The sequence below is a fragment of the Apiospora kogelbergensis genome (assembly GCF_038363985.1).
Source record: "Apiospora kogelbergensis strain CBS 113332 chromosome Unknown utg000002l_segment0_segment0, whole genome shotgun sequence".
Classification (NCBI taxonomy): Eukaryota; Fungi; Ascomycota; class Sordariomycetes; order Amphisphaeriales; family Apiosporaceae; genus Apiospora; species Apiospora kogelbergensis.
The window spans coordinates 119,232-133,938 of NW_027117419.1; the positions used below are offsets into that span (position 1 = coordinate 119,232).

Sequence of the window (14,707 nt, forward strand, 5' to 3'; positions counted from 1 at the left end):
GGGAGCTACAATGTGGAGACGTTCATGCGCATTCGGGTGTTCCATGAACGCCAAGGATGCGGAGGCCTTCCCCGCTCCTAGTTCAGGTATGTGACTGGCACGCCCTGGTGACGCATGCAAGGCGGATCCAGCGTCCAAGGGACACCTAAGCGAGGCCTGGCCCTGGGAACGCCAGTACAAGCGAATGTAGAACAAGAAGATTAAACGTCTCGATCTCTTAGAGGCGCCGAATCACGGGCAAAGACACAGGTAAGTGGGCAAAATATACAATTGAACTTCTGCGACGCACCTACGTCACGAAAGTCCCGACGCACCGCGTCTCGTCAACACTCCTAGAGCACATCTGCCGTACTGGTAAAGCACCCTGGTAAAGCACCCTGGGCAAGCACCCTGGGCAAGACCGGATATGAGCCCGCTATAAAAGCCCGACATCACTGGAGACCTACTGATTGTTGTACATCTTGTCCTTGATTTTGCGAAACAACTTCCCAAATCTTCCTAAATAAGCGCAATCTCTGCTAGCGCAGCATAAGCGCTGACACACTATTGGAAATCGCACCCCTCGAACACGCCTTCCTTCGGACCGAGCTGGAGCTGGATCGCCGCTCACCCTTGGCCAGCAGTTCGCCATAGCATCCTCGTCAAGCCGCCCGGCGAGCGCTGGCAATCGGCGCGAGGTTCCGTGCCAGGATGAGGACTGGGAACGCGCAGGCCTGTGAAAAGCAGTTTGGAAGAGTTGCGACGTCGCAACTGCGGAACTCGATGGATATACGGTGACAGGCTCCGCCAACGCTACCCTGGCTGGCCGTGTATCATACGCGCTCGGCTTGGAGGGCCCGTCCCTTACAGTGGACACGGCCTGTTCCTCATCTCTAGTGAGCACACACTTAGCATCTAACGCATTGCGCGGCGGTGAGTGTGACTTGGCCGTTGCCGGGGGTGTGACTCTTATGCTCTCGCCGGCGCTCCATGTCGAGTTTCAACGATTGGGTGGTATGTCGGCTGATGGGTGCTGCCGACCGTTCGACGCCAATACGCAAGGGACCAGCTGGGGCGAAGGTTCCACCGTGGTCGTTCTTAAGCGTTTATCTGATGCCAAAAGAGATGGCAATCGGATCCATGCCGTTCTCCGGGGGACTGCGATGAACAACGATGGACGCAGCGCCAGTCTGACTACGCCTAATGGGCCTGCACAACAGAAGCTCATCCGCACTGCGCTTGCCGCGTCTCAGCTACAGGCTAACGATATTGACTATGTCGAGGCTCACGGAACTGGAACTAAGCTCGGCGACCCGATCGAAGCAACGGCTCTGGCCGAGGTCTTCGGCGGTCGTGGAGGCGGCGATGCACACACATTGTGGATCGGCTCGGCTAAATCCAATCTCGGCCATATACAAGCCGGCGCCGGCCTGGCTGGGGTGATAAAAGTGGTAATGGCGATGCAGAACAACATGCTACCACGATCATTACACATCAGTAAGCCGACCCTCGGCGTGGACTGGCAAGGTTCCAACATGATGCCGGCGCAAGATCCCCGACCATGGAAGGCAAGAAGCGGAAGGCCGCGTCGCGCGGGTGTGAGCGCCTTTGGCATCGGCGGCACCAACGCACATGTTGTCGTAGAGGAAGCACCCAGAAGCCTCGATCCCTATAGGACCTGTGTTCGCACTCCCCAACCATTTTTGGCACCGTTCCTCTTGTCCGGCAAAACGGAGGCAGCGCTCCAGGCGCAGGCTCGAAAGCTGCACGAGCACCTCTGTCACATCGACGATAGCCATCTCGGCGATGTAGCATATTCGCTCGCAACGACCCGCAACCATTTCTGCAAACGTCTTGTGCTGGTTGCGGGGGCTAAAGTCGAATTGCTGGACAAGTTGAACTCAGTTGCTTCTACTGCTGCCAATACTGGTGACCATGCCGAGAAACCACGTCTCGCCATGCTGTTTACCGGACAGGGCAGTCAAGTGCTGGGGATGGGCAAAGAGTTGTACGAGACATATCCTACATTTCGCCAAGCACTAGACCAGGTAGTGGCTCACTTCTCCGACCTTCCAGTCCCGCTTCTCAGCGTCATGTGGGCCGATCCTGCCAGCGAACACGCTGCCTTGCTGAAGCGTACCGACTTCGCCCAGCCGGCGATATTTGCTCTTGGGGTCTCGCTTTGGCAGCTATGGGAAAGCTGGGGCGTACGGCCCGAGGTCGTCCTGGGACACAGCGTCGGCGAGCTTGCAGCCGCTCATGTAGCTGGTGTTTTCGACCTCGCCGATGCCTGTCGACTGGTGGCGGAACGAGGCCGCCTGATGCAGGCATTGCCTCATCGCGGAGGGATGATATCAGTGGAGGCCCATAGCGCTCAAATTAACGACGCGATAGACGCACTGGGTCTTGTCGGTCAAGTCCAGATTGCGTGTCAAAATGGCCCGTCACAGACCGTCATATCTGGTGATTTCGGTTCTATCAATGATGTGGCTGATCATTTCTCATTGAAAGGCTGCAGGGTGAAGGCTCTTGACACATCCCATGCCTTCCACTCCCACCACATCGATGATATGATGAACACTTTTCTGGGGGTAGCCAATACAGTTCGATTCGCTCGCCCCAAGATTGCCATTGTCAGCAGCGCGACGGGAAGAATGGCCGAAGAGGGTGAACTCGAGAAACCAGAGTACTGGGTTCAGCAGGCACGTAAAACGGTCCTCTTCTGCGACGCTATGGGAACACTTCACGATCATGGTATCAATACGTTCCTTGAGCTGGGCACTCGCCCACTGCTGTCTGGGATGGGTGCCCTATGTTTAGCAGATCATGGCGCAACGGTTACGTTTCTACCGTCTCTCAATCCCAGCAGAAATGCGCTTCCCGTCATCCTGCATAGTCTTTCCGCCCTGCACGTGCGTTCCGTGGCGGTGGATTGGGCCGGGTTCTTTAGGCCTTTCGATTGTCGGCCAGTCATTCTGCCGACCTACGCATTCCAGAGGAAGCGATTCCGACCACAGCGACGAAAATTGCCAACAAACGACAATAATCAAGTCAATGGTGCCACACCAAGTCAGGGCATTGTCAATTCCCGGTTTGAAATCGAATGGCTTCAAGTCGACACCAGACCGACACTCCGGACTGGCACATGGGGTTTGTTCAGCCCATTGGCAGAATCTCCTCTAATTGAGGAGTTGATCATAGCCCTGAATCGAGAAGGAATCTTTGTGCATCCGGTACGGTACCTTGAACAAGCTAAAGAGTTCGACGGCTTGCTGTGTACATGGGGTTTTACGGGCTCCTCTTCCGTCGTAGACCAGACTCACGATTACATCGCCACAGCCTTGATCCAACTCCAAGAAGCGGTAAAGACCGGCTTCCTGCCACCAATCGTCTGGATCACAAATCAGGTTGTCGGCGGCAGTCGTGATGATCGAGTTACAACACCGACTCCTGGCCCGCTTTGGGGCTTGGTGCGTGTCGCTCGTAACGAGCACCCAGAATTAAAACTACGACTAATAGATCTGGGAGACGGTCCGGTTGCACAAGAGACTCTCTCATCGGCTATGATGCTGGATGACGAGCCCGAATGCATTGTTAGACAAGAGCGCATTCTTGTGCCGCAGATCCGGCGTGTCCAAGCCGATGTCGTTCCGACCCAGCAGCTACTGATACGGACCGACGGCGCAGTTCTCGTCACGGGCGGGCTAGGAGGCATCGGCCAGCATGTCGCCAAATGGCTGGCAAGCACTCATGGCATTCGAGACATCGTGCTCGTTTCGCGCCGCGGCATGGAAACACCAACGGCCAGTCAGTTTGTGGATGAACTTGCGAAATTGGGCGCAATCAGTTTACGGCCGAGGTCGACGCTGAATGCATACCCGGTAATGCCAAGTACCCATTTATCCAGGGAAGGGCGGCCGCTCTGATGGTTCGCGTCGTAGCATATATTGAACAAAAAATAGTGCTTTGCCGTCGCGAGGTGCGGTACGGTTCTATAGGCTTCCCTATATGCTGATAAGTCATGTGGTAAGAGTTACTAGAACGTGACTTACTCAAAGAATCCGAGACAATCGGTAAACACCTGATGAGAGGGACGCCCTAGGTGCGCGTCCGGAGTAAGGCCCACGGATGCGTCCAACACAATATTGCAATAGCGATGGTGCCAAGTACGTGCAGCCGGGATTTCTCTCGAAGAGCATGTGCCCCGGCAGGCGCTCGCGGGCCACCGTAGTTCGATCAAGTCGGTGGCGTTCTCGCCCGACGGCAAGCTCGTGGCGTCGGCGTTGGACGACGGAACCGTCAAGCTCTGGGGCGCGGCAACGGGCGCAGAGTTGCAGACCATTAACACAGGCACAGTTTCCTTGACATTATTATTCAGTCCGGATTCTTCGTCAATTCTCACCGATGTTGGAGCCATCTCTACCAGTAGCCAGCCGACCCAGTTATTATTGCAGCAAGAACTTACACCCCTTGGCTATGGCATTAGCGAGGATCGCAGCTGGATAACTTGGTGTGGGAATCCCCTGTTATGGCTGCCGCCCGATTCCTGGCCAAGCATCTCCGCTGTGTCTGGTTCCTTGGTCACTATTGGCTGCGCTTCGGGGAGGGTGTTTTTCGTGCAATTTGCTAAGGAAGGGCTTGAGAACGTGTTGGCTTCCTCTACTGGCTGAGAGATCGTGATACGTCTCCTATATTTCTACTATCTTTGCAAATGTAGGGTCCTAGGGCACATCATTTATTTATATCCTTTAGCTTGTTATGAATACACTACGGGATTGTTTTCCCTTTGTCTCTGTGCTTACTTTGTTTATCGCATCATAGGTTAGTTGTCAGCACTGTTCTAAGTATGCTGGGTGGGATGGTGGTCTATGGCCTGAGCAGTGTCCTAGGGAATCTCACTGTTATAAGCCCGCCATTGGGGCTAGGCATTCATCTATCCTTCATCGTCAAGCCCGAGGATGTCAATACAGACCTATTGCACCCTTCAACATCAATCTTTCAGTGAAGTTATCCGATTAGACGGCGATGCACTAATAAAATGCAGACAAATGGCTAAGCAAGGCCTAAGCAGAAAGCGATGAAATAGGTGGGCTGTGCTTCTTCCTTTTGTGGCTCCCCGGACATTCAGAAGTGTGGAGCTATGCGATTATACGGTGCTCAGATAATGGCGCTGGGCTTATCCAGTACGTACCTCTGATAGCGCTTACGGCCCACAGGCAATGAGCAACCCCCCACTAGTTGCCAGTTCTACCAATGGGAATTTATGATACTCATACGGATAGCGATTCAATTAGGGGAGATCAGTTGGTCACTACGTTAGCGTCTGCCCTTTAGCACCTGCTCGGTGGAGCGACTGCGCCACTGACCCATCACTGTAGCTTCCGGCATTTGCTAGTCGCAGCGACAATGCCCCCTGGTGCCTGGTTGGCCTATTCAGCTACTTGCTGTATTACAATCCCGGTTTGAATTTTGATCGGTCCCCGCGGCGGCTTGCTGGGCCTCTTCGCCCGGAACCTAGCGGGGTAGCTACCGCTACCTACCTAAAAGGAACAGCCTTGTCTAGACACTTCATTCGGAGTCACCGCAATATATACAGGATATTTCAGTACCATCATCTCCACTAGGACCTCGCTGATGTTTTATTTTGGGCAAGGGTCAGTAATACCTTGGGAAGCTCCACGATCTCTACAAGGGCAAACCGCGCATGAGATGATCACGACCTTATCCTCACGACTTGGCTGATTTTAAGCAACGACCCATCGGCCCGTCTCTTTCCCCGCATTCATTTTAGACTGGTAAGCTCTAGGGAACCTACAGCGTTGGGTAGGAACAAAGGGCTAGACAGTCGATTAAGGCCGCCACGCAGCAGGTAAACAATCAACAGAAGTGGTAATTCTCACAAATCCGTCCATGTACACTCCACAAAGAACAAATCCCAATGTAGATATTTCTCGTCTCGTTCATCCTACAACTTCCAGCTTCGACACCACCACATCGTCAAAAGCAAGATGGACACCGACACCAGCTGCACGCAGTTTGTTCATGATGACAGTATCCGGCTGCTCGAGCTGGTGGAGACGAAGCCCACGGACACAGTTCTCTCGAACGACTTGTTTGATAGCAGCCTCTAAGGCTTTCGCAGAAAAGACACCTTTCGGTCAAAGAATTGGGAGTAGCGTGAGCTTCCGGGTGAAGGCGGTCTGGCTAATCTGATCGTACGCTTCTATACACGCGTTAACCGTCATACCTAATCTGCCAAGCATGATCGCAATAATCCTAGTAGGGTTATCAGCAGGTAGAACAGACAGGAAAAAAGGACGCATACCCTCCTGTACTTGTACCGCCGATAAGGTCAAAAGTAATCGCATGGTTTAGGGATTTCGCTAAATCCTCGCTCATCACGAATACGTTTCATCATCTTCTCTAGGATCAGGAGGCTTGACTTCTCACGGATGCCGCCGCCATCTTAGGCTGTTAGACAGTGCATCGCGTATGAACACCGAAGACGTACCTAGTGAGAGGATCCTCAAAGGCGGACTGGAGTTCCTGCTCGAATCCATCGGGTTCATGCTGGTAGAACGTCGGTTTAAGCCAGGATCTCAGGTATGGCGATTGATTCTTTCGATTCTCCTGGCATATACTTTAGGATAGCGAAGTCATCGGGTGTGTCGAGTCTCGAGCTTGCCAGATGCCCAGATGCCGTAGGCGCCAGCCTGAAGCGGCTGACATTGCTGCGAGGGGCGACCCCGCGCGACCATGCGAGCACTGCCGTCCAATCAGCATCATAGCGTGGTAGATGCTGCGACTGACTGCGAAGAGGCGAATACAGGGCATAGTGGTTGAGTTATATAGTCGTTTTGGTTACTGACTAGTATCGAGCTGAATGAAATTCTCTTTCGACATTGCGCCGTTCATTATGGAGTACGTCGTCAGAACAGAGTTAGGGCCGACCAGACAACCCTAGTAGTGGAAAGCACTGCCCATGCCTAGGCACTTAGCCCCCGTAGCTTAGTGTATTGCCCACTAAAAGCCAGGCCTGCTGCCACTAAAGGTGAGGAAACTAACGCTCCCTAGACTGTACTTATGCATGTCGCCCTACAACTGAACGCTGTCAAATCCGTCCTATCTATCGAATTCCTCAACATCTTGCCGCTGCAACACTACTGAGACGACTGAATGACTCGAAAATTCTATACCGAGACAACGAGAGACGATACAAGCAATTATCGTTCGCAAATGTGTACCCAATTCCTAACAGCTGCATCTCTATCCCACATTTTGAAATGGAGTTTAGTTCAGTGTATTTTATATTAAAAAGTACTCATAGCATTACAGAATTGCCGACGTTTTATGTGTATCAGCCCCGTTTAGCAGATCCAGGGGCAATGTCTTCGATGATCTTCTGCACCCCTGCGATCGCAAAGCAAATGGCAGTAAGGGTGGGGTTGCATGCTGCACCCGTAGGGATCACATTGCATCCCCCGACAATCACGTTTTTTGTACCCCAAACTCGGCCATACTTGTCGCAGACACTATCCTTCGCGCTCATTCCTGCTCGTGTTGTTCCACTGATGTGTATTGCGACTGTTTCAGGTCCTCTTCAAGCGACTTGAGGTAGATTTCCTTGCGGTCGCGATAGGTTCTGTCGGAAGTGTTAAAATAATTACATCCTAACCCAGAGTAGGATTGATCAGTAGATCAAGAGGAGGAGGGACCTACTTCTGCGCCTGTCAGAGTTAGCGCCGTCTCTTTACTACCGCGTCCTCCTTAGGCGCTGTATATCGAAGCATTTATAGCTTGATCAATGCACGGTCGGGCTTTGCGCGCGCAATGGATAAGGGTACTCACCATGGGGGTTGAAGATACAGAAGAGCCGGTCACCCATTGGAGCGTTGGTACTCGGGAACAGGCGATGAGCTAGATAGGACTACGTATCATCAATCAATCGGCCAGGAATGGTACGTAAAGATGTGGGCAAGACGGCCAGATTTAAAGGAAGGCTCATTCAAAACGAGGATAGCGAGGATGACAGGGCCTACCTTATGAACCGGAAGTAAGAAGACCCAAAAAGGTTCGTTGATTACTGAATCCAAATTCCCGCTTCCGGTCTAGCCCTGCGGCTGTTCTTACACACACAGGGGGCCGCAACCCCGCCAAGTCGTTAGGGTCACTCAGCTGTGGCACGGGAACACAGTGTGCATTGAATATCCTGCATTTAAGCTTAATCCGAATTACCCGATTCGGAAATATTGATCACTAACCAGTTCTTCGCCCTCATGTGTCCTGGCGCCATGCCATGTATATGAGCGCTTCGGTGAAAAGCTGACATACCCTTGTTACCACCACGACATCTTTGTGGCTACGAGATAGTTTAGTCTTTGGCCTATGGGTCAGACGTAAAAGCAGTGGGCTCTGTACTAATTCAAGCGGAGGCTGCCTAACTACGATCGTAGACGACATATGCGGCAGTGGAAATCAGTTCTGCTCGAGTGGCAACCTATCGCTGCTAACACACCTATCTCATACGTCCTTTCCTTGACAAGGTGAAGACTGCAACTTCAGTATACGTAATTCGATATCTCAAGATGAAGTAGCTATCCGTGGAGGTATCTAAACGATCCCTGAGGTGCTTCACGTATTACAGGTATTGCCATGATGAGAGTCTCATCCGAACAAATCATTTGACACTCCGTGATCTTAGGCAGAGCCAGAACAATCTGTACTACTCGGACAGTTCATACGCAAACATTCCTGCTGGTACACATGATGGGTCGCTACAGGAGAGACCGTCCGCTGCGCGCCGCCAAAAGAGCCTTGAAGAACTTCGAAATGAGCTGCGTAAGCCACTCCGTTTGTACACGTACAGCAATGCACCGGTTTCTTTTGATAGCCGTATCTTGAGGTACAAAGCCAATATGATCATGGAATTTTCAGGTAGCATGGTCGGAAACAGATGCAAACCGTTATTGCCTTATGATACTGATATGTACGAACCAGAAGAGCAGTATTGAGGATCTGGGGTACAGCGAACGCATACTACTATTTGAATACCTGAGGGCATAGTTGCTGATCCATCGCCCAAAATTATAGAAGGTAGTGAACAGCAGCAGATTACAAGTCAAATAGGGGGTCAATGGTCCAGTTCAGACGCCTGTAGAGCCCCATTGGTAGCCACCGTGGTTTAGGACGGAACGGAGGTCTTTAAGCTCGTAAAGGATGGAGCAAAGGAGCAACACTGTCGCTGGATCATCCGGGTGAACAGCACCATTTGGGCAGCATACCATATTGGAGCCCCGAGGGCATCATTCGGTTGGATTACCGCACGCCACAACAAGGTTCGTAACAATTGGACCGAACCCTCGCATCATTAATACATCGTTCCCTAGGCCGGCCGCAGACGAGAGGTAGCAGGTCATGGCACCCAACGCTCCCACAGAGGCTCGGCATTTTGATGTTTCGGCATGACGCGGTGCCATCGAAATAGTATGTATGCTTTCCGGGCATCAGGTTACTTCAAAGCTAACGGATATCCTGCCAGATTGGTCCAGACAATGGTCCTAGAGAAGAACACGGTGATGTACCTGGTTTAGGCCCACTCCATCCCTCCCACTACTTCAACCTCCGCGGCGCTGGGTCAGATCATTATGAAGATGAAATTGGAGGGTATATGCAGTATGTATCAGGTGTTAGCTTCAGACACCGCTCAGTCTATCGGTCTCCAGACAGGCGAGGCCCCCGTGCTCCAGAACCTGCTAGGCCAGACAGCAGCGGGTATGCAATAAGAAGGTCTCCGGAACTATTGGGCACCATCAACGGGGCAGGTGCGATCCGTCGGAACGGCCTCCAGCCCATCCTTGCAGGGACTGGAGAGGGTGTGGCGGGTTCGCAAGTCCCCGTGGCCAGGTTTCAGTCGGGGCCATACTCTGGAGTGAGCAGGGTCACCATAACCAGTGGCAGCCGTCGAACATTCCGACCTGGCGCCAACACTGGCCCGCCAGATGATCCTTTTCAATTGTACGATATCTCTTCACCCCGCAATCATGGATCTTGCAGTTACTTTGGTGTCTCTCACGTCAACCTGTGCTGATAGAAATCACAGGGCCTTTGGAGATACGTTCAGTCACGGACCGTCCAAACCCACGCTTGGATGACCAAGAAGGACTCGGCAGTCCGAGGTTCCCAGGTGGTATTAGCAGTCCTGGCGATGTTGGAATGGACCTCTCTGCTATTCTACACCATCTGATTTCGACAGTGCACAACCCGAATGCTGTCCATGGCGATGCAGCCCACTCCCTGGAGGCCTTGGATCGTATCATCACAAGTCTTATGGAGGATTATCCCCAGTCGAATGCCGCGCCTCCTGGTGCCCGCCTTTATCCTATTGAAGCTCATCAGCCACCAGTTGTTCGCCTGGCCCACCTACCTGTTGTTTGATGTGTCTTCTGGTACACGAAGTCTACAGAAGGAGGCTACTTGGTGGCGAGTGAGCCATTTTGACCCCTTTAGCTCTGTCTTCCGTCCCAGCGAGGCCATATATATTTTCCTCTCCGACATCGGTCTAGCATTGGTCAGTCTTGGTCTCTATTTCGCTTCTCAGGCACTGGGTGTTACGACTGTGTTCCTGTTATATGGAATCCCTTGGTTTTGGGTTCACCACTGGCTGAGTAAGTCTTCCCTGTTATGTACCGCAAAAGGTCGAATAATTAGGCAGGGCTGACGAGTAAAGCAGTTGCCATTACTTACTTGCACCACAACCACCCTGAGGTCGAGCACTACGACGAGAACGGGTGGACCTTTGTTAAGGGTGCCCTGGCCACTGTGGACCGTGACTTTGGCTGGATTGATCGTCACCTATTCCATGGCATCATCGGCACTCATGTTATCCATCACCTCTTCGCGTGAGTTTGTCTGATACGACAAGTCTTAAATATCTATATGACTAACTATTCGAGTAGTCGTATCCCTTTCTACTACGCTGAGGATGCTACTGCGGCCGTCAAGCCCCTCCTTGGTGATCTGTATCATCAGGAGCCGGGCTCTTTCTATGGAGACCTGTGGACTACATTCAATTACTGCCGGTATGTTGAACAGGAGACAACTATGTCTGGAGTCATGAAATGGAACAAGCACGCCTAGATCATGTTGCAGAACATAGGACGGTCGCTAGAGGGATTTGTCTCAACATCTGTGGCTACTCGGTACATATATAGAGGCGTAATAAGCAAGCGAAACAGGTGGATAGTTCAAGATACATGTTCTGTTAAGTGAAGTTACACAGTACTCCACGTCATTTGCTTCCAGCCGGCGCTGATGGCATGAGCTTCTACGGATTCTTAGGAACAACCAATGTATGTAGACAACACCAACCGGCACAATATATACCGAGCGTAGAGTAGAATATGCTAGTACGGAAGGCGATGATTCTTCCCAGTGGGTGTTTTGTGGGTTTATTCTTCGTGTGCAAGCGAGTGGGGTTCTCCTTTTGGCGGCTAACTCTTAGCTTCTTGTGTATGTATAAAGAGAATAATCTACCCATTACCTAATTACCCACTTCCGTGCTTAAATCATGTCTCCGGTACCGAGTTTTTATAATTAACATGACACCACCTGGCTATGCAAATATACACTGTTTAAGGTGGATGCCCCTTCAACAAGAACAGCATGAAGGCAACAGCCGACGCGTTCACGGCCTGGGGAAGCAGTATCAATTGCTGACTAGGTCTCATGTATTCCAATACTTCGCCTATGGGGAATTTTGGATCATATCGGACACTGGCTCTGGGTCTTGTGATGGCCACCTAAAACCCGTGGATGATACACAGCTTATGATCGAATATACGTCGGTTCCAGCACGTGTCAGGCTACTGTGGATACTATGCTAAGCTTTGTCTTAGTTGTTGGTTCATTACAGTGGAAAACAACCGCTGAAGTCATGGCAATCCTTGCGAGTGTCAGGTGTTTCGCGCTTTTCCAACGCTATCCTATTTTTTGATCATTAAGGGGAACATCATACAAGAAAGTGTCGTCATTGTAACCTCAGTTACGGCCCATGACCCTAGCTTGTGTAACGGTAGATCTTCATCACAAGTTGGCCCTATACAAGACGCTCTTACAGACCCAACTTGGCATCTGGATGCTGCCGCTGCTTCGGGAAGAATTCGCCGCTTTTACGCCCCGTAAATGCCGTGAAATCACACATGACCTGCCAGGCCTTATGTCGTGAATGCAGATGGCAGGCGCACATTGCTATTGGGTGTGCCATTGCTGCGACCCAAACTGGATTCGCAATCCTATCTTCTCCGGAGAAAGGTATCTCCTACTTTTTCCAACTTCTGGTGGTTGCTCCAGCCGGAAGCTTCCTTTGGGCCACATGGCAATAATTGATTGGTCAAGCCAGTTCAACCATAAACCGCAGCAGGTAGAGGCATATGACAGAATTATTTACCGCAGTTGTGCTACCTACAGCTTCAATCCCACCCATGCGCCGCTTGGGATCAAATTTGGATAGAACAGACATGGCTTCTTCCGTACTCTTCTGCTATTCAGTAGTGTTCAGAGTGCACTCTGCAAAGCGGGCTCAAAGCTCCGGAATGTCTCAGCTGACTAAGCATGCCAAAATGAGAAGGGTTATTTTCCAAAAAAGGAAAGCAAATCGCTTATCTACTTGTGTCCTTTTTAATGATCTCAAAGGGGCATCATTACTGCAAAATATTGGACCGTGATAGGAAGCCGGGTCCACATCCGAGATCTATACCTTGAAATCAAGCCCTGGACCATCCCGTCTCGCATCCACTCCAAGACTCAGTGCCGTCTTTCGCAATATTGGTCTCCTTGAAAAAAATGATACTTTTTGTATTATCGATTTGCGCACTGGCAGCTACTCGTTGCTGTCAATAGTGAACTTTGATCTAAGTTTATGATGATTGCTGGTGTCCGCCCTTTTTGCTGTCTATGCTCGGTTTAGGCTGCAAATTTGACACTTTGATGCTGTGAGGTTATAAGTAACGAGCCGGGCACTCCCTTCCATGTAAAGGCTTACGCTAGTGCAGATACGTGGAGACGCTGGATTGCCACATGAGCGGGCTGCGGGCGCTCCCGCGTCTTGGCCCACTTCTAAGCACGGTTGATGTGGCACTGGTACGTAGTGCTAGTAGATCCCGTAAGCTGAGCCTGGTTCTACTCCACTTTGCTTGCTGCCCCGCGAGGGCATGGATAAGGTCTGCAGAGTGAAGTTGACTTTTCTCCGAACCAAGTAAGTTATTTACATGCAGCTACCTAGCTAGGACGGACATTGATACAAACGTCGCCCTGACAAGGCCTTACTCCGATGAACCAAGAGAATAATGATTCCGAAAGCCAAACAAAATAGCCGGCGCTGGCATTTCGATCACTGTTGAGCTTGTGCGGCAATTGCCGTTGTTAGCCTTTCGCTTGTCACAGAGAGCACAACCCATCATGATCGGATCGATATACTCCGAGAACCGCAAATTCACGATCTCCAGACATTTCACACAAACGAAGTAGTTAGCCGAATGGACACAGGCTGTTGCCGTCAACGACCTAGGTCCTCGGACATACTGACATACTGCCTGGCAGATGAGGTTTTGCAAGAACATTCCTTATCGTGATCCTACTATTCGAAAGGGTTGCAGGCGGGGGCGACAAACTCAAGCGATACCAGGTCCGGCGCATGGGGTATGAACCACCCAAAGCGCAGACCGATGCGCTGTACACCCACACTTGCCCGTGCCGGTCCAATCACCACCTGCCGGACACTAGTAATCGGTGTCCACCAAGCTGTGCGACGTTTCATGCCATGTTTCTCGTCTTTCGCGTTCGACGCCGTCTTGCCCACCTCTAGTACTAATTGGATGATGACATCGCAAAAAAGCAATTTGCCAGCTGATGCCAACGATAGGACTTCCCAGGACAAGAGCGCGCTGTAAGCCTACATATTGTGGATGGATGCAACGTTAATATCGGCCAACGAATGACCTTCGTCCCAGACATCCATGATTCCATGCGGGGGTGATAAGCAGAAAGCAAGTCAGTCCGGGGATCTAAGATGATTGAGCATTAACTGATATCTGCATGTCCCACTTTCCTTGCAAGATTACACACGCCAGCAATCCCTGTTGGCCCGCTGAGGCGCCTATTGGCTTCACTAGGGATCGGCGACATAATGTTCGCCACCCCCACGCAGGGCAATCTCTTTTCTGATTGCTAGGCAGATCAAAGATTTGCACCTGCAATGCGACAGGCTGGTACGCTGACCACCCACACTTGCTCCACTAGCTCCGGAATGACCCCGTCAGTAAATCGCCAGACGATGCGTCGGATGCCGTATCAATAGACTTGGGCAATTGGACAATTAGAGTTCGTTTGGACGTCCTAGTGAGTACAACCCTTTTGCAACACATGAGCCTACACCGGTCCATGGCATGGTCGGCAGGATCCGGATAACACATGTGCCGGCCAACGTCCACGACGAGGGGGCTGTCGGCCAAAGCGAGACCTTCAGCCCGAACCTGATGGAGCGAAGCAGTTATGCCACCTTGACGTTGTGAGACAATGCTCCAAATGATGTGGCGGCCTGAGGTGTCGCCACTTCGTTGGGAAAAAGTATGTGAGTGCTCTAAGCCATTCATGGGGCCTCCCATATCGTTGAAGCCGGAAATCCCGTGTGATACATAGTAAGTATGACGTGACAGCAGTGCAAATTCTAGGT

At 51.5% G+C, this 14,707-nt stretch overlaps 3 protein-coding genes across 3 annotated transcripts; 2 read left to right on the forward strand and 1 right to left on the reverse strand.

Annotated features, from left to right (window-relative positions):
• Positions 1–950: 950 nt before the first annotated feature.
• Positions 951–4,649, forward strand: PG998_002941 (uncharacterized protein; the record flags this gene model as incomplete). The annotated part of the gene is made up of 2 exons (XM_066869759.1): positions 951–3,786; positions 4,156–4,649. 2 exons carry the CDS (start codon positions 951–953, stop codon positions 4,647–4,649), a joined length of 3,330 nt encoding a protein of 1,109 aa, XP_066733509.1.
• A 1,488-nt stretch (positions 4,650–6,137) lies between these two features.
• Positions 6,138–6,378, reverse strand: PG998_002942 (uncharacterized protein; the record flags this gene model as incomplete). The annotated part of the gene is made up of 2 exons (XM_066869760.1): positions 6,138–6,255; positions 6,305–6,378. 2 exons carry the CDS (start codon positions 6,376–6,378, stop codon positions 6,138–6,140), a joined length of 192 nt encoding a protein of 63 aa, XP_066733510.1.
• A 3,949-nt stretch (positions 6,379–10,327) lies between these two features.
• PG998_002943 (oleate hydroxylase FAH12) lies at positions 10,328–11,115 on the forward strand (the record flags this gene model as incomplete). The annotated part of the gene is made up of 3 exons (XM_066869761.1): positions 10,328–10,643; positions 10,709–10,877; positions 10,935–11,115. 3 exons carry the CDS (start codon positions 10,328–10,330, stop codon positions 11,113–11,115), a joined length of 666 nt encoding a protein of 221 aa, XP_066733511.1.
• Between the last annotated feature and the right edge of the window lie 3,592 nt (positions 11,116–14,707).